This window comes from Haliotis asinina, chromosome 12, assembly GCF_037392515.1.
Source record: "Haliotis asinina isolate JCU_RB_2024 chromosome 12, JCU_Hal_asi_v2, whole genome shotgun sequence".
Lineage (NCBI taxonomy): Eukaryota > Metazoa > Mollusca > Gastropoda > Lepetellida > Haliotidae > Haliotis > Haliotis asinina.
Genome location: NC_090291.1, coordinates 38,144,785 through 38,170,101, shown reverse-complemented (window position 1 = coordinate 38,170,101; position 25,317 = coordinate 38,144,785). Strand labels below are relative to the sequence as shown.

Sequence of the window (25,317 nt, the reverse complement as noted above, 5' to 3'; positions counted from 1 at the left end):
AATATTGTATGGCATTATGTTATTTAAGAAATCATGAAAAAAATATATGTCATCATATTGAAAGTACAAAGAACATAGCTATTTGGGGGGATCAGTCATATATTTTTGAGTGAATTCAGTTAAAAAGAGTACCAAAAAATTGAGTTTATTCATTCTTTAACGTAGACTAAGGTTGTATTGTGACACAACCCTTGTTAGTGCTAAGATTGTTTTGTACAATGACAACCTCGTTAGTAACGTGCTTTGATCACATGGTCAGCCTGGTCTGTTTACAGAATGTCCCAATATCACACTGTCTGTGTCATAAATAACATTCACTCTCGCATGAATTTCTGATTCTGATCTAAAATCTGATTGTGACTCATTGACTTTAGCTTCCTTTCACAAAACGTTAAAGTGATCGTAAGTCACCAAGGTAGCTATAGTGCAGTGTTAAAGAATGAGAGTTAAGGTTAACCTCAGTAAAGGTTACTTTGTGAAACAGCCTGTTTGATAGTGTGCCATTGTGGTAAGGGACACAGTGTTGCCAGACTTATTATTCATGGCGTGCCATCTATGACTGGAAATTAGTGGAGTATGGCAGTAAGCACACAATCTATATCATGAACTCGATGTAAGTGGACACTCAGGGATACTTGATTTGAATGTCTCAGCTACCTATCCTTGTAGGAGATGACTTCATCATCTAGTCAGGCTCTGTCACTTGTTTGACAGTATGTCAGTATGAATTGATGGCATGGATCTTTGCTTTTGTCAGTCTTCAATTTGTTCAGTTCTGTAGCTGGAAAATTGCAAGTCATCATGTTAAGTAGCAAACAACACAAACTTCATGCTTTATTTTTTCAACCCGTGTGACGAGTCCTCCAGATGTCTTGATTCCAAGAATTTTTGTTCTATGAAAACAACATACCTGCATTCATGCTTGTGAAACTGAAAAATGCTAACCTTCCACAAACCATGATTTAACTGAAATACAGTTTGAAATAGTGCTAATCTGTACTCACTCTTGAGAATATACACAGAGAAATCACAGTGAAACTAAACTCACTCTTTTTCATGTGTCTTCTGCCCTCTTTTTCTACAGGTGTGCCAAAAACCACTAACATTCCAGCAAATCATGAAGTGCTACAGAGTTCAACCACAGGCTCAAAGTCATGTGAGTGTAACTATGGTTGATCAATATATCAGTCTTTGTTCACATATCTTCATTTTTGCTTCATTATAATTTTTCAGTAAAATTGAAGAAGAAGTTTACCTGAAATTTGTACTAGGCTTATTTGAAGGTTATCCCTAATATTTTTAAAAAAATATTTTAAATTTAAGCATTGAAACCTCTTCTTCTTTCCTTGCTTGTTATCAGTGTTGTGTATCATGTGTTGCAGACTTAAGGTTTAATTATGGCAAGCCTGAATGCGTGTGATCCTATTTATCAAGTTCGTTGTTTGTTATTTGTCATCCCTAGAGAATTTAATCTACTTATCACTTGGCATATAACAATAAAGACATAATGAAATCCTCTGTGCAGGTGTATCGCAGTGTACTGCTCATTGGCCGCCACCGCAACGCGTCCGGGAGCAGTGAGAGCAGCAAGAGTGGTGCTAGTGGCTCGTCATCCCCTGTCAACAAGGAAGACGAGAAGGACCGAGACAAAAGTATGACTGTCACAGCAGAATTATCTCTGGCGTCTGCCCCTGTCACAAAGTGAACACTTTACTGGGTATAGAAATGGTCACTGGTATTTGTCCGAGACAGTGAAAAACTAGACAAAAATGTTGTACCAAAAATTTGCCAGAAATCTGGTTATTATACATAACCACTGATCCAAAATGACCTGTAACCAGTTAAACATGAATCCTCATGTCTACAGTTTGTTCAGCTTGACGTGATCTACTCTACATTTGCATGATCCAGCAGGTCAGTTTGCACAAACATCAAGCCGAGTTCTCTTCATTAAATAGGGGAGCTGAGAATGTTAAACAGCGACAGCGACTTTGTCTCTGCCATTCGGACATGTTGACCGTGATCTGACAAAGATGAACCACTTCACAATTATAGACACAACCAGTTGTGACACAGTCAGGCATTGCATTAGTATTCGCTTGATCAGGTCAAGCCAAACAATCTACTAAAGTGGGCTGAAAGAAGCAACTTGTTGGATTAAGTGGTGTGACTGATATGGATCATTGGAATTAGGTGTCAGGCTTGCTGATTTGTATGACACATATCCAGATCGTGTAGATTGGTGCTCATGCTGTTGATCACTGGATTGTCTGGTCCCAACGTGATAATTTACAGATGGCCACCATATAGCTTGAATATTGCTGAGTGTGGTGTTAACAACCAACCAGCCATTGTTAATTCTATTTTGTCATAGGATGATCATTACTATGTTTTTAGCAACAGGGAATGGACTGTTGACTAACCCTCTTTCATTTTCACTAGCCACTGGCCAGACTAGCAGCTGTTACATTTGTAGATGAGATTCTGGTATTATTGTCATAAGACTAGTCAATACACAGAACAGTATTAGTGCTGTGACCATCACAAGTCTTTCAGTCACTATCACATGCATGGTGATTTAAGATCATTATCAGATTCGAAACAAAACTCTTTTCAAAGTCTGAGACAATCTACAAATCTCTCACCCTTAATCATGATTTTATGTTTTACAGAGAAAACTGAAATGCTAGGATTCATTCGCTCTGACAGTACCCTTCCTGTCCCGCACCCCAACAGTCAGCCCCCTACACCCACCAAGCTGCTAGGGGGTGAGGCAACGTTTGACTTTGAGAGAGGAGATCTGATACAGTTCTATAACGCTGTAAGTGTTTATACCACAGAAGCCCAAGTGAAAAGAGTTTCTCGTATTTTTGCACTTAATAATTGTAGCATGAGGTATGCTATAGTAGCATAGTGTGTTTGTCATGAAAGGGGAGCGATTATTGCAAATAACGAAGAGCAGGCAAATGTCTGTGACAAGTCATTACGGTAAAAGTCATTGACTACCCTGTATCAGCAGTGCTTGCTGTTCATTATCTCTCGCCACAAAGTGGCAGCAGGTACTGGCTTGAGCCCTGTCCTTCCGACGAACCAAGATGATGGGGCCAGTTTTTCTTTTAAAAAAAACAAAACGTCATGGCATGAAGGCCTTGACAGAGTTTGAAAACTGAAAGAGTGTTGCAATTTGTTACATCTTGGAGGCCCTTCTCGTAACCAAATTAGATATGTTTTATCAGGACATAAATGCCCTGAAAGAATTTGAAAAAGGAAACCGTGTTACAAGTTGGTACGTAGATATGGCCATAGTGATGCTTTTCATGACTTAATGTACAGTATCCCCAGTGGGGAAGATTTTCTCTGAAACCATTATAGATAGGGAAACCAAATTTGGGATTTCTTCTTACCTTTGGTTCAATGGTAGGATTTGCAACTCAAACAAGAACTGCTTGCACTACAAATACAGTTCCTGATTTTGAAACATTTCGCAGTTCATGTTGCCAAGAAACAGTGAAAATGTGTGGATGTCAATTATGAAGAACATGTTCTCACTCCTTTATCAGTTGAATGAATGCCAGGAAGTAGATAACGATATATGTACATGTGAAAACAACAAAAATGATATAAAAATAAGCAACTCTGACACTTAGTGGTGAAAACCTGTAGTATCAAGTCTCCATTTTGGTCGAAGATTAAGTGTCATGTGATGCCTAAAGTATCCCATTATGTATCATATTGGGAATACTTAAATCTTGACATCCCTGCTTTATTAAGGATAAGCCTGTACTGTGTCATCACAATAAACTCCCTTTCTAATTTGATTGTATGTTTTATTGTGGATCATATTCCTTTCCAGGTATTTGTGAAGAGAATAAAGAGTTTTGCACTGAAATTTTCCTCAACAAACGCAACATCAGTAAGTCAATCTTTACATTTTAATTTTTAATGTAATTAATTAATTTAATAGATGTAATATCATGTTTCCATTATGACCTTTTTTTACATAGAAAGCACCAAAAAATCTTATTTCAGTTAAATAATCAATAAAATAATTAAATAAGTACTCTTTATATGTTCGGTATGTTTAATCTTAATCAGTCTGAGATAACTAGTAATATGAAAGTGTGTCTCTGACATACACTGCTCAAAGGAAGATCCCGATGCTGCAGTGTATCTTCCATGCCATGACTAATATGAAAGAACTGGGTGTTTGTCTTTTGTGTTATATTAGAATGTTTGACTTAGTTTCAGCTAGGCTGTGATAGTTTTATTTGTTGCTGCAGGATGTACCTCCGTTGTCCCCACTGCCATTGGTGCGAAGCCAGCAAGCATCCCCACGCCGCGTTTCCAGCAAATACTCTGTGTATATCTCCCCTCACGCAGGCAGCATGTCACACACAACTCAGCCAAAAGGCATCTCATTCTGCATAAACAGGAGCCCAGCAAAGGTTGGTAGAAGCATTTAGCATTACTTGCTGATGTATGTAGCTAGTGGATTAGCGTATCACCTACATGAACCTCTGACATACCCCTGAAGATCTGGGTTAGAACTAGTCTTCAGCAACCCATGCTTGTCACAGGATTGGGTTGTCAGGCTTGCTAACCTGGTTGACAACATGTCATTGTATCCCACTTTGTAGATCGATGCTCATGGTGTTGATCACTGGATTTAGTGTATCATAGTATGATTTACAGATCGCTGTTGGTAGAGTCGTGCTGAGAGCAGCGTTAAACAACAAACCCTGGACATGCTTGATATGACTCCCCTTGTTCGGTGTCTCACTGTTTACACTTACAGAAACCTTACCAAGTGTCAGCTCCGGTAACTAAGGTTCCCATGACCTTTATATCAGTTGTGTTTACAAAATAATTGGCCTAAATTCGTTTCATTGCAGGACCTGCGTGCAATAAATAACATGGTCCGCATGGGGGAGCGTAAGTTGACAGGGAAGAGGATCCTTGAGGTTGATCATGATGATGACGTCGATGACAGCCCATCAAAGAAAATGTGTTCCAGTCGACTAATGCGCCGTCTTCAGGATGTAAATTCAGAGCGACAGGAGGCAAACGGAATCGTCAACTAGGACCAAGAGTGAAGAAGCACATGATAGTTACATGCTCTTTATGACGATTTATACAAATTTATTACCTTTGTTGTTCAGACCCGACTACAAATCAGGTCGACTGTGCTCCTTCTGTGGAGCTTTGTCAGGATTGTGAAATCCTGCGTCTGCACCAGGAAGGATTCAGGGATGAATTGGATCTCAGATTTCATCATTAATGAAATAGCATTTGTTGGCTCTGACCAAGTTGTCGTTCTCTCGTATCTGATGAGGGAATATCTGTCCTGGCTGCAGGACATGTGCTTTTCTACAACAGGAGACTGTTTGAATGCATTGAGTACAGGTGCAGTGAACGTCATCATTATGTGGCGTTGATATTTAATATGGAAGATTTGGTCATATAATTGTTCCCAAACTCTTGTTCAATTGCATAGTTTGAAAATTTGCAAACATTTACCACTTTAGACTTCACTAGAACTCCACTGTTGATATTTTTGTAAATTGACAGAAATTAGATTTGTCAACCCAAAGGATTATTTTTATGTGTTTTAGAAAGTTGGAGTCTCTTTGTAACACCCCATATTTTAATATAATTTATGTGACTGACACCGATCAAGCTCTGTGCATTTCAAACTGAACTGATGCTGATCATGTTTGCCTAAGGTGTAATGCGAGTGCTTGGCTGTGTTTGCGGAAGACAAATGGCCATTCATTGGTGCGAAGGCCTTGACCTCTGTGGTCTTGACGACTGATGCGAGTGACTGCTGTGTCGGACTATTCGTGTTGTGTCCTGTGAGTGCATGTACAGTCAAATGAAGGCAACTGTTGTCTTTACACGAACAATTTTCACATTACGACCGACAGCTAATCTTCGCATTTTTTGCGTGAATGCAAGAGTTGAGTCATGACGAGGATCATGATCAGATGAAATTGATTATCACCATTATTTATTTTTCAACCTTTTCTGAAGGTTCTTCTAAAGATAAAATCTTTGCCGTAATTATTAACAATTCTCTGTATTATGTGATAAAATAATGTGATGTCCTCTCTTATGAATTGTCCATAAGAGATTGATGCTCTCATTCTGTGTTTCATTACCAGATATTTTCAGGTTTTTACAAGAATTTGAGAAAGCTTTCAGTCTTGAGAATGTTGTCAATAAGGGAGAGTTACCTCCCTTGTCAGTGTGATATGATGGGAGTGACCTCCCTTGTATGTGGGAGTACTATAATATGCAAATCAAGACTGTGTCAAGTGATATGTCCTTGAAAATAAGTGTCTTCAAGTTGGGTGATGAAACACAGAGTCAAGGCCCAATATAACACTGTATTTTGCTGTTAACAATATCGACTTGTTTCCATTGAAACCTGTCCATTATGTTTTATTGCTAAAGGTATTTCTGATGTTTCTCTTGCATGTACGTTATATATGTGTGAAGTATGGTATCTGAGATTGGATATTTCCAGGGTATGATTTCACATCCTTTCCGACTTGTCCAGAAAACTGCCCCTGTCCTATTATCCAGTCTTTGGGCTCTAAACGAACGTCTTGTTCCCACTTACGGCAGTCTTAATCCTAGAGCTGTACTTGTTACAAATGTTAACCCCTTGAGAAATGTGAAGACAGATAAGTTAACTCTTACCATCCACAACCCATTTGAAACCAGATTTTTAAACAGTGCTTTTTGGAAAAAATAATTGTGAGAGACAGTTGGCGATGTTGCCAGGTACCATTCTTTGTGTCTGAATGTAAGATCAGTACCATAGACATTTTTTGTCCCATGTTATCATGTGACTCCTAATTACAATAAAGGAGCATACTATTTATAACTCTTTAGTGGAAAGCAGTAACTTTTGGTTATTGGATACCATGGTTACTCCATGCTGTACATGTATGTACAGAAACTAGTCTAGAGGCTAACTTTGAGCTTTTGTAACAATCCCCCAGCTCTAAGTTCAAGACTGCTTCAGCCTGTCTCCATTCACTTTCTGTTGGAAACATTTGCATGGATGTGTATGAATGTGATTGGGTTTTTTTAATGGGGAGTATTTTATACCAGACTGTTTTAGCCGAAGTAGCATTTTGATACCCTTTAAAGTTTGTAGTCTTTTTAGCAGGAGAGCGGGATTCTCTGCTATTTCGATACTTTTAGAGACAATATGCATGTATCTGTTGCCATTTGAATTTCCTTGACAAGTGCTATCCTGTCGATCTTCTAAAGCCCTTGTTATACAGTGACGGGACACGCATGGTCACAGGGAGACTTTGGTCCAGGTCAAAGATTGCCCACAGATGGACAAGGTTGTTCTGGTTACAAGATTTAATGGAGACCTTTTCACTGACTTCATTGATTTCAGTTTCACTTTCATTATGTAGCTTTGATAGGGATCATTCACAAACATTTTGATATTGACTATTTTTTAGCATTCATGTCATGGCGGATGAAAAGGGTTCTTTAAGGATTCTACCATACTGGTTGGTGTGGATTTGCATTGAATTAATGATGTTCAGGGTCTTGGTAGTAGTAGTAGTATTAGTAGTAGTAGTGGTAATAATAAACATAAGAAGTATATTTTAAATTCACCTAGTACTCAATCACTAAGTGTTTGCTCACGGAGCTAAATCTTGTTAATAAGTGAAATAATCAGAGGTCTTGAGAAAATAGTTGAAGAGTATCATTGTGCATTAGTGAGCCATATATTTTTTCTTTGGATACTGATATGACCCAAATAGTCACGTTACCTTGAATATTAATTCTTTTCATGAAATATTTGCTATGATTCTCCATTGTGGTCATTAAATGTGTGTGACTTAAACATCACACTAGGGTATTTCATAAGTAAACATGCCTTTGCTTATTTCATGAAGGGATAATGTGACCTTGACGAAGGGGGAGATAACACTCATTTTGTCACATTGTGATGCTATAACTCAAGCTCTTCTTCAGTGCATGACATTTTTGTGACCCTCCTGTCACAACTACCGCGTCAAGTGTACAACAGAATTTGGAAAATTGTCTGTCCTACCAAAGTCATAGTGACATTTTCAGGTTTGTGTGTGGTTTTGGGAACGCCAATATGGCGAGTTAGTAAAAGCTTTAAAGCTGTCGTACTATATCCCTGATAAATGTTTGGGTTTTTAAAATTAGATTGATTTGAGATAGAAGGAAAAGTCTCAACATTTCTCCTTCACGCTTTCCCCCTCTTAAATAATATATAACGTGATATCAGTTCAAATTGATATGAAAAACAATAAATAGTGACTGAACTGTACTTCGTGTGAAGAAAGCGTTTACAGGTATGTCGGCATAATAGTGAGGTAGTTTGGAGTTAAAACTACATGCGTTGTCATAGGCTTTGTTGACAGTTACAAGCTATGCTTGTGGCAGTTATTGTAAAGAGAGCACTGCAAACTGGCCATTGCTGTGAAGAACTTGAGCTATGGCTGTCCTGCTTCCCACAGAATGGGTAACCATGGCAACACTCATTTGACTGGAGTTGCAGCTGTACTAATTTTACAAGTGGAGTTTGGAGTGACCAGGATTAGATGTTTTTTTAATTATAAGGTTATTGTAGGTGAGAAGGAGTAATTGAAACCATAAGATACACAGGTACCCTGGTTACAAAGAGAAGCAGCTAGTCGAAGAAAACCACATTTCTTAATATTCAGGTTTGCCTTTACTTTTGTGCGAAAGAACAGCTTAATATGAACTTCTACTATGCAGTCCATTATCAATCTTTTTGAATTAAATAAATTCATTTATGGAATTGATTGTTTGATTTGTTTAGGGCAACTAACAAATGTAACACGTTAGTTGATTATACTTAAGATACACATGTTCAAATCATTTAGATTCTCTTGACTTGTATCATAATTGTATCATTCAAATATGGATGTTTATCTGATTGAGGTGTTTGTTCAATTGTCTGCTGATCTCATAGAAGTTCTCTTGTCAACTACCTCACCTGTACACCATGAGACCAGAGCCTGTGTTACAAAAGACTTGTTCAGCCTGCAACAGATAAACCCTCAGTTTAGAGGGTTTTGGACAGGCAGATACCCAAGGTAACTTGTAGGTTGTTCACATGGTTGAGATGGAAATGGGTTGGCTACCTGGACAATGTTACTGATCATCTCACCTCTTGGTTCTATTCCTTGTATAGGTCAAAATTACCCATGATGAAATGTTTTATAATTTCTAAATGAGGTAGAACCCCCTCATTTTCTCTCCATATTTATTTCAATATATAAAATGCATATTCAAAATTTCAAGATATCTATTAACTGACTGTACATGATTAGTTTTAAGACAGTTTACTGTTTTAGTATTTTTTCATGTATTCATATGTCAACAAGCTCTGCCTATAACTTACATAGAAATAGAGAAGTTCAAATTTCTTGAAACAGATTAAGAAATTTGATTTAAGATTTATCCTGTGCTGTTACAGTACCAACAACCCACCTCAATGCTCTGGTCTCCGATAGGTCTGTGTATACACGTAGCAGGTGTATCCTTCATCCCTGCCTTAACATAGTCGATATACAGAGTTGATATTTTTGTCATGTTCAACATGTATGATATGTGTACTACTTGTATAATTCATGTCATACTAGGTTCGGCAATCTTGAGGCAGCAACAGAGCACTTGGTATATGAGTGTGTTGCTGACGTATGTCTAACTTCACCATTCCCTGTTCTTTCATACTACATGCAGTGTTGGGGTGAAACAATACGGTATGGTACGATACGTTTTGTGGTACAAGGCCTTCACTTTGGTGTACACGATATCATAATTCTGAAAATTTACAAGAACCAAATCTTAAATATTTTAATAACAGGAAAAAGAATATAACCATTGTCTTTGTTACCTTTTCTTCCATGGTGAATCTCAGAGCAGCGGGGTAGCTTGCAGTTTAAAGTGTCATCGTGCCAGTGTTTGAAGCCCTCTCCTGGTATCCTTGCCATGTTATTGCTGGAATATTGCTAAAAGTGGCATAAAACTATACTCACTCATTGTATGGCCAAACAAAATGACCATATGAAAACATAAAATGCTGATTTTTTGGATTAAGTTACGGATTACCTATCTTTAGACAAAATATTGCAGTATACCATTTCACCCCAAGTGCAGTTGTATAAGGTATTTCTGCTAGAATCCCAGACTCACCCTGTTTGTTTCTAGTTTGTTTGTGGCTTATACCATTATGGTTAGCGTCTTAGGCCTCCATCATTTCCGGGCTTTTCCCCAGCAATAAGCCAGCAAGCCATGATGTGACAGAAACCCTGTTCAAATCAGGACTCAATGACACGCCCCTTCAATGTCATGTAAATGTGATTCCTATTTTTCCACATTTTTTTTTTCCTTATTTTGTTACTAAAAACACTTTATTAGAAATATTGTGTCACGTATTTGTTTTTTCTCCAACACTACATAGGTAAGATATATTTGTTGTCCTGTATAGTTATTAAATACATTTGAGGGGCATTTCAGTTCATTATACATACGTCAGTATTACAAGTAGAGCTTCCTATTCCTGCGTAGGGTTATGTATTGGTGGCTTGTTGGTCAGTAGTGCTATAGGTGAATCGTCTGTTTAATGTAGTGTTAACTCGTAGGCCCATCTTCATCCAGAATATTGCTTGTGTATGGATGCAGAAAAACGTTAAAGCTGGGCATGTTTGGTGATGTAATTTATGTTCTGGTTGCTGTTGGGGTGGTGGGGTAGCCTAGTGGTTAAAGCATTGGCTTGTCCTGCCAACAACCCAGGTTCATTTCCCCACATGGGTACAATGTGTGAGGCCCATTTCTCGTGTTCCCTGCTGTGATGATGTAGGAATATTGCTAAAAGCTGTGTAAAACCATACTCACTTGCTTTAGTGTCTGTTGATACAATTGTTTTTCTGCTTGTAAAACTTCTTGTGTATTTCTGCCAAATACATGTGTAATTGTTTCCTGACTGTTTAGATGAGATAGACAAGTCTCCTGAAGGAATTCATGATAGAGTTCAATTCTGGTAAAGTCCTTAAGACTTGATTGATGTATAGTGGATTTCACCCAAGTGGGTTTTTTATATTAAGTATATATACATAAGTCGAGGGAAGTTTATAACTTCAGGGCCTGCTCAACAGTTCTAAACTTTCATGAGACTTTGGTTTCTGTTTTTGCATTTTTCAAATTGTTAACTTACTAGAAAATACTGCTAATTAGCTTCACTAGAAGAGAAATTCCAGGTGTCATTTGTTGTCATGGTAACTGAAGATGTCAGGTTGGGTGGCGAAGTATTGTTATGGAATTTCATCGCAATGATATATCCCAGAAGATGCCTTGATACCACCTGAGTGAAAACTCACTGAATGAAAAGATGAAAAATGATGCATCACTTAATGTCATAATTGATAAAAGAAAATAGATGTTTGTTCAGCTACACTGATTGGATCTATGCAGTGCTATGCTTAAACAGTAGCATGAGCGTGAGTGGGACTGTGCTTGTGGGTCAGAATCTGAGATTCTTTCGACGTTGCCCAAAGATTAAGGCGGTTACATGTCACGCCAAAGACCTGGGTTCGATTCCCCACATTGGTACCATGTGTGAAGCTAGTTTCTGATGTCCCCCACACTGATATTACTCTACTATTGCTAAAAGCAGCTTCAAACTAATTATGGAAGTATGAACAAACCCTCGATCAAGGTCTTCATATGAAGAAAGAACTTACTATGATCATGTGGAAAAGTTCTTTAACTGTTTTCTGGTGGGAAAGTATGTATTATGCTCTCTTCCTGGCTACAGACTGACCAGGAAATCAAACTTGACTCGTTTTCTCAGCAATTCAATACGTTAGTTTTACCTTACCTTTAATTTTCAGTGACCAAATTGAATCTTCTAAAGGTTTGAAGTAGGATGATTCTCTTTCCTTTACCCACCCCACACCTTTTCAGATTTTCCAACACTTTTTCTTGCTAAGCGTTTCTCATATTAGTATCTTTGACAAGCACCTTGACACATAGTATGTTGTCCAGAATGTCATGTAACAGGATTAGTCTATTTATCTTAGAGTAACTATTTAAGATGTTGTTAGTGCTCACTGTCGTAGTTGAATCTTTAGAGTGCCAAAATGGAAGTAGAACTCGCTGTGATGGGATTATTATGTATGAAATATCTGCTACAGCAATGCCATATTTCTGTCTATTCCTTCTTCAATGCCTTGATCATGAAACAAGGGGAGATAACTCTGATGCTAACTATCGCACAAATTAGAACATGTTAAGCTTTGGCCAGTCTAACCAGTCCGTCCATTCTAAGCTGGACACTGATATGTAAAAAGTCAAAGTAACATTTTGATAGCGTGAAATCATCTCTAATAAAGTGCATTTCCATGACCAAGTTAGTATTGCATTATAATGAAGCTGACTGAATCGATTAGTAACATGGGGGAATATCCCTGAAGCAAAAATATGATGGGTGGTGTGGTTTACTTGCACTTACCTCAGTTTATCAATCTGTGTATTTTTATTATTGTCACTTTTATTTTTCATTTTTTTTCGTAGGAGGGAAGTTGCCTAAATACTGGGAAAGTGGCTAAATGTTTTTTTTAAACAAGCATCAATTTAATTGTATCCATGAATACCAGGATTCAATTCACTGTTTAAGTTATATATTCATATTTATTGGATACTTGTGTTGAGCTTGTCCCAGTTCTACAAAGTGACCATGTGACTATGACTATTGTAAGTGTTCTCTATGGGAGTTGAGAATGTCTTGGCCTTGTGATAGCCTTATTGATTTGGGCTGACTTCAGAATGTGGTCTTAATGTTGCCAGTATCGTTGGCCAAGAAGACCTTGGTCTGGCTAAGACCCGTTGTAACAGGGCTAGTTTGAGCAGGTGGTTCTTGCTGCTGTGAGCGTGCCTCTATCATGGCTGAACTAGACCCTCATAGTCCTCATATCAGTAACGACACTCCCTGAAAGTCCACTCTGGGTATTTATTGCCACAGATGACAGTTTGGGATAAGTTCGCAGTTAGGTTTTCGGGTTAAATGGGTTAATTTCCTCTGTAGTGTTATGCAGTAGAACCTATTTGTGTCATAACGTAATTTAATATTTCTGTGTTTGTTCTGAATAATGAAATTAAGGACATTGTTATATTTGTGAAAAGATCAAATTTATTTCTAGGCTTTTGGCAGTGTTGACCTGTTTCAATGGTAGACTTGTTATGAACATGCAAAAAGTGCATTTAATTCCTTTTTTTATGTTTTATGGGAGGCAAGAATGAAATGAGAAATGAATGTGTTGTTGCTAGGACTGCTTCCGGCAGTGTTTCCTGTTAAATGTATCTGCCTCTATGTACAGAACGGGAAGTTACTTTGTTGTGTGTCTGTCACCGTAACAATATTGTAGCAATATTTTTACCAGCAAAGGCAGTTTTAAAGACTGTTTGTTCAAAGTTGAACATGAAGACAATAAATATGAAACTACATTTTGATGACGAGAGTGATGTTGTTATTTAGCCTTAACATAAGGTTTGTGCTGCACCTTGGAATGATCCAGTTTTGTTGGGAGTGAGCTGGGGTTTTTTTTAGAAATATTCCAGTTACATCACCGAGAGGGGCACGCACTGTACCCATATGGGGACTTGAAGCTACGTGATGTGCGAACACTTTAGCCTGTGGGCTAACCCACCACACATCCAGTGATGTTAAGGCAACTTGTCTTAGTGTCTTGACCAGGGGCAGAGTTATGGTGTTGTGCTGAAAGAGTACAGACTACACACAATTGCAAGTACTGGCAAACAAGGATAAGTTGAGTATCGACCTGACAGCTGACTCATATTAGCATGTATGAGTTCCACTCACTGGTGCTTGCCATTGTGAGCGAAGTGGCCCCAAGTTGCCTGCAATCATGTGTAGTGAGACACACGAATGGGATTAACAGATTATCCCCATGTGGAAAATACAAACGATTTGGATATTTGGACTTTCAAATCCAACGTGAAAGGTTTAACGACATGGCTCATTGCAAATTGTCTCCCTTTGCTTGACTAGGATCTGATGATCAAGGTATTCAAATCCCCAAACTCCTGATCACGATTTTGGTCAAGAAGGTAGTTTCTCCTGGTTTCACAGAATAGTCCAGTCAAAATGTGACAAAACGTAAAAAGAAATTGTTGCAGAAATGATTTGAGTGTTTTCATCATGTTATAACTAATGAGTACTGAAAAGTCCTCTCTTGAAATATGCTAAGCCCTATTTTGGGGTGTAACACGTTGAAGAACTGATATTTTCAGTGAATATTTTGTATTAACTCATAATGAGACATAAATTTACATTTTGGTGGATATTTTCAAAGACAACACAAGGTACTTCTAATAAATGAGTTAGAAAAGTCAAATAATATTATTCGAAGTCCTAGTTCGGGGTAAAAAACTGAAGAATTGAAGAATAATTTTATAAATCACGTACTCAGGCATGTATGTATATTCTAACAAAGACCACAAGATACTACTGATAAATCTTCTGGAAAAGTCAAATTAAATTTTGTTTAGTCCTGTTTTTGTGTAAAAAAGTTGAAATTTTCAGTGAATAATTATCAAAATTTCATATTGAGAGACAAATGTAGTTCATATTGATGTTATCGAAGAGGACACAAGGAACTACTAAAACATGGGCTGGAACATTTATATTATTTGAACAAAACCTGGCCTTAACAAACAGTGGGCGATGGATCTCAAGATGTGTATTTAGCCAGAGCCTTTCTGCACATCGCCTTTTGACCTTCACTGCTGCTATATCTGGTGTGAAAGTCCATGATGTACACCCTCTGTGTGGATTTTGTTCGGCTTGCTAGTCAAGGAGCCCTGGAAGAACCCTGTTATACAGGTTGGCAAGCCCTTCACACTCAGTTGGAGGATTTGCGAGTAGTTCAGTTTCTATCAGATCCTTTCTGAAAGCTTCACTGTTCCCAGTTTTTCTAACATTCCTGCAGCGGATGGATTTCACAGGAGATGGTGGTCGTGTGGCATCAAGTACAAGACACACAACCATGGTCGGACATCAGCAGGACGATCACATCGAGTTCTTTCACGCTGAACAATCCAGGAAAAGACATTTCCTGACTTGTGAGTGAGTGAGTTTTGAGCAATATTCCAGCTATATGGCGGCGGTCTGTAAATAATCGGGTTTGGACCAGACAATCCAGTGATCAACAACATGAGCACTGATCTGCGCAATTGGGCACCGATGACATGAGTTCGTCCTGGTGTAGATATTGCACGTCAAAGGCTTCCCGACACCTGCCCTTCTTGCTCTGATCACCCGATCCTGTTAGTCGCCTCTTAAGACATGCATAGTCACCTTGTATGGCAAGCATGGGTTACCGAAGGCCTATTCTATCCCGGGACCTTCACGGATCTCCTGTGGGATCCTTTACCAGTTGCCTACAGACATGGACCTCCAGAATCTTCTTCTTACAAGTATCGTCCGAGTTGTTGGAGTGGATATTGAAGTCTCCTGCAATGAGCAATCTACCTCTCTACTGATACACCGTCTCCAGAAAAGCATGAAACACTTTTAATAAATAAGTTCAAGGAAGGGAAGCAGACGATAAATGTCACAATTCGTGTTGCCGATTTACCACGCGTACGAAGAAGTTCTAATATTTCAAATGATTGAGTCGTTTGGGAAGCACCTTGGTGTTACAAAAATCTCTGCAGATGAATGCACGGTCTCGCATGACGTCACGAAGCGGTACTTTTAATGTACACACACTACCGCCCCTGTATAATTACACTTCAATATAATTAACTGCCGAACTCTGAGATAAATGGCTAAGACAGCTAATGCCACTAATACCAAATTTTATATTTATAAAATTAAAGAAAATGATACCGTTAGCACCAGCCTTCTCACATCTGGTCGCCTGCGTTCCTAGGTGTGAATACTTACTTCAATGGACTGTCATACATAGTGTTGTTATCCACGAAACAAGGTGACGTCACATTTTGTGTGCACACGAATAGATGATGCTTGGCAATGGCTTCGGTATACGTTTCATTCACAAAGGCAAAATCAGGCATTTTCAGTTTCTTGAACCGATAAATTAAATAATCAGTGAGTATTCAAAATGAATTTGTGCATTCATAATATGATTTTCGCCTCCCTGTCCTTATATCCATATTCGGGCCCACAGGCTTGACCAAGGTGCGTCGTAGATTCGGGTTCGTTTCCTTCAAGATTACATTGTGCTTACTGTACACGGTAGGTGACATCTCTGAATTATTGTTGTAGCAATTGAGTGGATGCCTTTTATTTCATATTAATATTCAACATCACAAAACAAAGAACCATGTAGAAAAAAAGAACAATGTTGATAACGAGAAAACAATGCAAAATATATAATATCAGCCAGGAAATACAAACGTAATACCGTTACACATACTGACGGAAAGAGTAAGTGTGCTTCAGACTGGCTAGGAGGTGCCTGACTCTGAGGGTGTGGGTTCGAATCTCGGATGGGACCCAACCCTCCAAAAGTACTAGAATCTATACTTTATTACGGAAGTGTAATCCCAAATATAACGTGTTGCAAGTGTGCCTCAACGTTTTGATGGTTGTGTGCTTGTTGAGAGCATGCTACTCACGCGTTATTTATGGTGAACAACTCAGAATAATGTTCAGCTAACTGTTGCTCATAAAGAACGACTGTTAGTAAAGGTAAATAACGTCCACGTGTCATGGACGTACTGCAACCAGGAATTAGTGAGTGAGTATGCTATTACTCCACTTTTGGTATTATTCCAGCAATGTCACGGTGGGGATATCGAAATGGGCTTCACACATGATACCCATGATAAACGAACGCTTAAACCACTAGGCTACCTCACCGCCTCGCAACAAAGAATGGGGGTAAAAAAAACACCTGACATTTTGATGTTCACAATCTATTTGTAATCGCTCTCTTGACAAGGTCAGGACCTTTGGACGGATGACCAAATCCTATTTTACGAGAGCATTTGCACACTTCATATGAAGTACAGTTACGCGTTTCCATCAGCATGAATTTCCAATCTGAATAAAGTGGAATTTGTTTGTATCTGTATCTGCCCATTTTTACTCCTAAAAAGGTAGGAATCACCAAATATGAATAAATACAAAGAGTAAGGACAAAGATGAGTGTACACGACAAAAATACTATATAACAAACATTCATGTTCGTAAAACCTGACATTATCACGGATCTGTTGTTTGAACGGCCGAATGTATTAACGTCATATTCTTACAGATGGTGTCATCTCATTCTCTGACACTTTCAAAGGAGGTGGATCAATCTCAGAAGATCATTGTTTCTGTCAATAGTACTGATTCTGTTTTTCATACAGAAGTCATTTGTGAATGGTTGACGCTGTTACGCACAACTGATAAAACACTTCCCAGTTCATCCCCTATCGTTCTTCAAATTCGTCATACTTCCCTCCCGCATAGAACTGGAGACTCTTGCCCCAGTTCTAAGACTATCGGATGCAATGTGTTCAATAAACTAAGACGTAATTGGGATTTGGAAATTATTTCCGGAGTCTCGTTATACGGACGCGTGCTTTTCACCTTGGTCCATACTCCATGTGATCTCAACATATGAAATAATACAATAAAAGTAACATTCTGTAACACATCAGTCCAGTGACTCGCAAAGTCCCGCCAAAACGCAAGCACTGGATCAAATTAGTGAACCTTCACATGGCCTTGGAAGATTCAAGGCCCAGCAGATATCGTTACATTCAGGATGAACAGTCTCCCAGAACAGCTCAATCCCCGTTTCTCCCATGTCGCAGCTACTGAATTTCCCCCCACCGCTGGAGTGGAACTGGGGATCGGTGAGGTAGACAACGCCCTTGCCATCGGACGGCATCCAGCCCTGGAGGTCCACCAGCATCAGCTTACCCCGGGATTGGACAAAGGAGAAGTGAGTCAGAGCTGTAGCCAAGTCTCGACCTCGAGGGTTGCTGTAGGACAAGTTGTTAGTCAGCTTGGTGAAGTCGCCCTCCAGGTACGGCTCCACGTTGATCCAGTCTTCCAGCTCCCCCGACGACGACATGATCTGAAGGTGCGCGACAGGGACGTACTGTACCTGGATGTCTGATTTGTAAGCGTGGAGGGACGCGTTAAACAGTGTTACCAGGAACCGGGCTGTCTTCTGGCAGATGACATCCTCAAGGTACTGACTTGGACATCGCTGCTTCCTGTAGCGCTTGCCAACATATCTGTGTGAGGGAATATATGTCAGTGAGTTGGGTTTTACCCCGCTTTTAGAAATATTCCAGCTATATCACGACGGGCGCGCCGGAAATGGGCTTCACACAGTGTACCAACGTCGGGAATCGATCTAGGGGCTTCGGCGTGACGTACGAACGCGTTTACCACTAGACTACCCCATCTCCCCTAAAATGTGTAGTGAGTAAAAGTGTTTCAACTGTATATTAGGTGTGTCATGTTTCGGTACAACACGACTTAAAATCTCAAATGACACAAGTATTCATGAAGACATGTTATGATCAGCGGATCCTGACGGGTCTAATGGAGCAAATCTTTGCAGCATATAGTGGAGCATGGGAAGTTCATATAGCCCCTGTGGGATATATATACCAGATTAGAACTTCCTCACGATAGTACTATATGCGACGCCCACTGTTCATCTAGAAGGAAACAGTATAGTGTCTGACCAATGACAGTTGAGCAATCGGCAGTATTTCTGCAACGTTCATCTGCTCTACACACCGCTTGAATAAACAGAAATGGAAGGGTTCGCACAGTGTTAATGCATGGAGTAGACACAGGCATTATTCTGTTTAGCGGCCGTACGTATTCACGCGAGGCAATTAACACACCCTTTGTTACAGTCAAAGTATTAGACAACTGACATTTTTAGTCAAACAATTCACAAAATGCACAAAATATTCAAGTTACAAACCGATTCCACGAAGATTCAATTTCATTTTCACCATCTCGTGATGTTTTCATCATCGTGTGATCTTAGGATTAGAAAGATGCAAGATCCGGATCTTATTTATTTATAGATGTATTTCCACGCTTTTAATCACAACCCAAGTACTGTTATGTCTTCAGGCATTTCATATTTCCTATTTGAATAGCCTACAATGACAGGAGCAAATACTACAAATTCATCCGAAAATCCCGAATGAGTGAATGAATGAATGAGAAGAGGTGGTGTTGACTCACCTGCCCATGAGTTCGTCCTGGTGTAGATATTGCACGTCAAAGGCTTCCCGACACCTGCCCTTCTTGCTCTCTGGGAGGTCCAGCACCGGCCCCAGCCACACCAGAGTGTTCTGACACGTCCAAATGCCAGTCACTGGGTTGAACTTCAACAGTCGGGCTCCTTGAGAGAAACAGCTTCAAATAAATCATCGCACGAAGATATGTCTGCATATTCACAAGAGTAAGAAACAATATATGTACCCTATACTCCGTTCATTTGTGCAATTACTATATGTGACAACCCCGAAGTGTGAATGTGAAAACAGATATCATTTCGAAAAGAAGAGCATCTTTATCCCAATAGACCAGGGACCGCAATCTGTGTAGGTTTGGTCGAACAAGAAACCTGTGATTCCAGGTTCGAATCCCGGTTATCGATTATCGTTTTGGTTTGACAGTACCTTACCCGTGCTTATGTGTTTGAGCAAAATGTTATACGCTCGACACCTCTGCCACTTGGTGAGAGCGTGACTCACTCATTCCATCTCGAGCTTACACATGATTAAACTGAAATTTATACAGTTCACAACCGTGGTAAATCAAACCCACCCTCTGTTTCATAAATGATTCCCATTTATCTTACACAGCACATTGCTAAATATATGAAAGTTTTAAAATTACTTTTAACGGATCCGCTTCGAGTGTGTCTGAAGTCTCCAACAAAGGAAGGTATGGATGACAATGACGGGGAGAATTTAGCGCCGTCCCCGATGCTGTTCTCGTCACAGCTGTTGACGCCACTGTCGCTGCCATCAGATCCGTACCTGTCGTGTGAGTCAACATACGTAGGGATGAATGTACTCACAAGGGGAGGCAATTCAGGATCAAACTTCCGGCCACCCACTCTCATACTTTTGCTGTGGTTAATCTCGGGGTACTCTCCCTTTTTACTAAAGATACAGCCGCACAAATCCTGAAATGTCTCTATGGGCACATCAGATTCATGGATGCCATATTCCACAGGATTGATAGGTAAGCCGAGTTCCAACCTGTCTGCCATTCTGTCACCCCTTTTGGCATCAGAGCAGTACTCGTCACACCCTTTACCTTGTGAGGAGCCGAAGGTAACAAGATGGCGTCTGTTGGTTGATTTCTTCTCGACGTCTTTTCGAGTGATCTCAATACAACAGCTGGCAGTGGGGTCAATGACCCCTAGGCCTAGATCAACCATGAGAGAGTTGGCTGTAGTCATGATGTCTGGGGTCAAGGCCAGTGTGCAGACCATAACTCCACCGGAAACGAGCTGCTGACAATACTTGCCGTACAGAAACATGGCGGTCTCTTCAAGCTTGGAACCGTATCGCTTGTCTTCCTCTCTGTCGGAGAATCCAAACGCAAGTTTCAAGAGATATATTGATCGGACAAACTCAAAGAACTCTTGGCGACATTCTAGATGCCATCTTGATTTGTGGACGGCCAGACCAGTTGTCAGTTCATTAATGACCTGTTCTATATTGTTGAGATGGTCAACGCTACCAGGGTGTTGGGCCGTGTACATCAACAACGCCTCCGCTGCTTGGTTCTATGGAACATGAACAACAGCAAATTAAGATTTCCCAACCAGTAAGAGATTCAGTTATCTGCCATTTCGAAAACGATAATTGACTTCGGGTCATTTCAATCGCCAATTTGAGGAAATAAATGTATTTATAACCAGTCAGACATTTTGGAAGAAATAACTGCTAAAAACTGAATTAATCCGTGTTTGTGTGCCATATGAATACTTACGTGTGTTCTAGCAGCGAAGAGTGGACATCTGGCCAGATCAGAAGCCTCTTTGCTCGCAACATGAGCCTGGAAGTACCGATCGTCGTACTGAAATCCCAGCATATCCTTCAGGTCTTGGTAATCTCCATTGGTTATTTTACACAGACATTTAGAAATCAGCTCCAAGGAAACAATGATCCCGTCTGTATCCTTCTCTTGTAGCGATCCAAACGCCGTAATTGACTCTACCAACGGGGACACGGCATCCTTCCAGCAGCCTGAACGAATAACAACGGTGTCAGATAACGCTTCTGGACCTGTCTAATGGTGCCTTAGGTAAATCTTTGTATATATGTGTACGGGAGTACAAGTCGGCGCCGAAATGTAATGAGAGTTACCTCCCTTGCGTGTGCTGGCATACTTAGATCTTGAGTTTTAGCTCCCTCTTTTTTCGAGATAAATCACCAATATAAGCCCGCAGGTGGATCCCACAAAAATAGTGATCGTTTTATTGCTACCTTTTATCCACATCAAGGCGACATGCCATCATATAGCTGAAAGATTGTTGAAAACGGCCTAAAACTAAAACATTTATATTATTTATGAACCATTTATAGCTACCTTTTATCCACATTAAGATGACATGCCAAAGATTGTAGAAAACGGCATAAAACTAAAGGAATATATTATTCTACGTCAGACGCGCAAGGGTCCTGGGCTGGCCTTACACAAAAAGACGGGAATGTTTGAGGGAATCAACTAGAAGATAGCCTACTCACACATTTTATGCAGTATTTGACCCGTCATCTGCAGACACTGTGCGCGGACCTTCAGCTGCTGGTCCTCTGATCGGTACTGCCACTTACTCTCTGGAACAATAACACAAAAATGAAACAAAATCAAACAGAGTTACCACTTCCATTTCAACATACTAATTGAGTGATAATTTACGACTGGAAGATTTTGCCTAAATACGTCACAACGCAAGCAAGCGTCAGCAGTGCACCACTTAATAATGATGCTAGCATCTTCCCGAATGGTCGCATCTATTTTAAAAGTTGTTAATCATTAAAAATTGTTCTCTTCATCATACCAGCTTCTAAATGTCACTTAAAGAAGCAATACATCGTTGTTACACACAAGACAAACGATTATCTGAGTAAACATTGTATGGTACTTCTTTCAAGATGCGAAGGTTATTTCCGGATTACCTCCGTGTTTGTCTTTTTCCAGGAGCCCAGTCAGTTCCCTAATGGCTCCATGAAGGTCACCTCTGTAGGTCATAACCTCTGACCGCCTCAGAACGAGCTGTGGCGGGAGCAGAAGACGTGGACACAGCACGTCTAGGAGCTCAATAACATCCGATAGCAGCTCTTTAGCCTTGCGCTGCTCCGTAGGTTGGTCCAGAAGCAAGGTCAAGGCCGACGCCATATCAAACTTTTGACAGCGGAGGGCGTATCCAACGCATTTCTGTAACAGCATAGTACTGGAGTAAATATATAGAGGGGTAACGATAAATATACGTTGTCTATTTCATTGCTTTTTCACCTTCAAGCATTAACAGCGACAACTGCATTAGGTTTTGGTAATTGTACCGATGTGGGGAATCTGATATTATGACAGGACATTCACATTGTACATATAACTCCATAAAAATCAGCATCACACGATAATGACTCTTGCCAGTTGTGAATGTCTTTAAGACTGACCTTGAGTATATCGCCAACCTTTAGACCACCGGAAGTTTGTGGGATTATCTCCAAGTAGTCGTAAGCGACATCTGGTGGCAAGTAGGCCCAGTCTCGCTTGAGGGCGTGTCCAAGATACTGCCGGGTGGTTTGATCCAGAAGATGAAAGAAGGCGTCAAGGCAGATAGAGGCGTTGTCGGTGTAGGTGTCTGCCGGGACGTTGTAGATGGTGGATAGGAGATCTGAAACAGACGAGATGATGCATGTTGTAATTCACAGTGAGAACTTCCAGAGAAAACAGTTGTTCCCAGACTTAACAGAAATCCTAATGTAGCTTTTTGTCGACAAGGTCTTAAGTTTCAGACTCTCCATGTGCTCAACAAAATCAGCTAGAAATCTAAGCCTCAACAAAAGTGCATGGGTAACAGACTAACAGTCTAATTTAGCTCTGTTTGGAAATGGAGGTAGATTAGCAAACAAAGATGAATGTTTGTTAAGGGCGATTATTTCCTCGATGATAAAGCTTCATGTACCCATTCGCATCGAACATCAGAAAATATTTCAAACTTAATCATAAAACAGTCCTTATCGAGATATGATAAACGATGTCACCTGCATCGGCGTCGGAGATTCCTAGACATGCGCAGACAGACTCCAGATGACTTGTCTCTTTCCTCCTTTGTGCAGGGGACGGTTTTCTGGAATATTAATCACACGAAAGGTGGAAACACTAAGTCCAAAGAAAATGACAAGAAAGAAAATGGCAGACATTGACATTCGCCAAGAAAGTAAGATACCACACAATGATAACTTTTCAGTCCCAGGAATGAACTTGCAGATCTCGTATGTATCTTAAAATAGCAATAAATATACAATCCAAATGGAACACAGTTCAATCAAACTTTATATCTAGATTTGCATAATTAATTCATGATTTGTTCGACTCTTGTTCGATATAGGGTCGGGATGATAGACTAGACAGTTCTGAATGGATCCAAATCAACATATAATTTAATCAGGCTTACTTTAAATCTGGTTCCATTCGGTCATAGTGCCTCATCCGTTGCAAAATGACTCCCCCTCGATCGGGAACATCATTACCAGTTTTCAGGAATCGGAACTTGCCTTCCCGATCCACATCCGGTTTAGGTTTGGCGGCGTCTTTTTGCGTCGCCCTCACAACGTCTAATTGTCTGCTATGTCCTACGCCCATGTTGAAACCCTGGGGGCAAATTAGAATGAACGTATGGTCAGTTATCTGCTTGTGGTAAATGATGCCAGGTTTTTGTACGCGACGTCCCAGAGATGTGTCCGTCGCAGATAACACAGGGAATTATACCTCCAGGGTGCCGTTATACAAAACGATCTTAGTGCTGAGAATATCGTAACTTTACATGCATTAACATGGACATACGACTGTCGTTGGACTAAGAATGGTTTACCCCAGCACCCTGACACCTTGCGGTCAGTGAGTGAGTGAGTATAGTTTTTAGCAATATCCCTTCAATATCACGGCGGGGGGCACCAGGAAGTCCTGGAATTCGATCTCTAACACACACGTTTGATAACAGTCATTTCAGCTTAGTTTCAAAACAGTGTGTAATAAAGAACAGTAACATTCCAGCCACATCAGACTGTTAAGACATATTAGAACTACAACATACAAATGACATTGTGTATTCATATAATCCAGCATATCGGTCAGTTTCTAAGCATGATATAGCACTGTCTTATTATATAATAGACACTCGTATAATCTTGCACTCGTCAACGCTGCACATTTATTTCGGCGGTCTGTTAATAATGGATCAGACTATACAGTGATTGACAGACGCAACTGAGATATGACTACACGATCACGTTAGTCGCCTGTTGAAGCAAACAGTTATAAACGGATCTTAGCTGCACTCCTGTTACAGACATATTTTACCGTTATCGCAGTCCTTGTCTAGCTCAGTTAGAACCTTATCAAATCATAAGCTATTCTAGTCATGTCAGAACAATATGCAAGCCTCATTCTGTTTTATTACTACGTGCCCCGACCATGGGCATCATCGGGGTTACAAATCACGTGTTGATATATCAAACACGCCCCGACCTTCAGACAGACGTGAAGTGGCCTTGTATGTATAGGGTTTTCAGTTCGTGGCAGCAGGGCGTTAGTGCGGTTAATTCTAACTCAGATCTTTCAACCCGTGAAGATTTGGTAACCCGGGTGGTTAAACTCGCTGATTTGGTGACACACGTCATCGTATCCCAGTTACATATCTCGATGCTCATCACTTGATTGTCTGGTCCAGACCCGCTGAAAGCGGACTAAAACTAAACTCATTCACCCAGATCTTTCCACTCGTGGCGCTGTTCTCTTCGACGACCCTAGTCTTTCTCCCAGCCATTAATGCTTTAAGAATAAATCCTACTGCAGTCTACAACGATTTGGCAAGTAGCAATGTTTTGATTTAGCAATATTCCATCGATTTCATGGAGGGGGACACCAGAAATGTATGGGTTTCACACTATTAGCCATGTTGGGATTCGAACCGGGTTCATAAGCATACCCTTTATGATTCCCTCTCTCCTCTATCAACAAGATAA

At 40.0% G+C, this 25,317-nt stretch overlaps 2 protein-coding genes across 3 annotated transcripts in view; one reads left to right on the top strand and one right to left on the bottom strand.

Moving 5' to 3' along the window:
* The window catches only part of LOC137257828 (retinoblastoma-like protein 1), a 39,178-nt gene extending 34,015 nt beyond the window's left edge, over nucleotides 1–5,163 (top strand). For both annotated transcript variants that reach the window (XM_067795297.1, XM_067795298.1), the window contains 6 exons: nucleotides 1,085–1,156; nucleotides 1,526–1,652; nucleotides 2,673–2,821; nucleotides 3,854–3,913; nucleotides 4,281–4,445; nucleotides 4,893–5,163. In XM_067795297.1, the coding sequence (XP_067651398.1) occupies nucleotides 1,085–1,156; nucleotides 1,526–1,652; nucleotides 2,673–2,821; nucleotides 3,854–3,913; nucleotides 4,281–4,445; nucleotides 4,893–5,081 (762 nt within the window). In that variant the 3' untranslated portion in view covers nucleotides 5,082–5,163. The remainder of the gene's footprint in view (nucleotides 1–1,084; nucleotides 1,157–1,525; nucleotides 1,653–2,672; nucleotides 2,822–3,853; nucleotides 3,914–4,280; nucleotides 4,446–4,892) is intronic.
* An 11,185-nt stretch (nucleotides 5,164–16,348) lies between these two features.
* On the bottom strand, nucleotides 16,349–23,938 carry LOC137258239 (uncharacterized). Its single transcript, XM_067795834.1, has 9 exons — nucleotides 23,748–23,938; nucleotides 23,335–23,420; nucleotides 22,744–22,964; nucleotides 22,246–22,504; nucleotides 21,814–21,903; nucleotides 21,056–21,312; nucleotides 19,949–20,849; nucleotides 19,289–19,448; nucleotides 16,349–18,312 (listed from the first exon to the last, which is right to left on the bottom strand). Exons 1-9 carry the CDS (start codon nucleotides 23,933–23,935, stop codon nucleotides 17,769–17,771), a joined length of 2,706 nt encoding a protein of 901 aa, XP_067651935.1. The 5' UTR covers nucleotides 23,936–23,938; the 3' UTR covers nucleotides 16,349–17,768.
* Nucleotides 23,939–25,317: the final 1,379 nt, after the last annotated feature.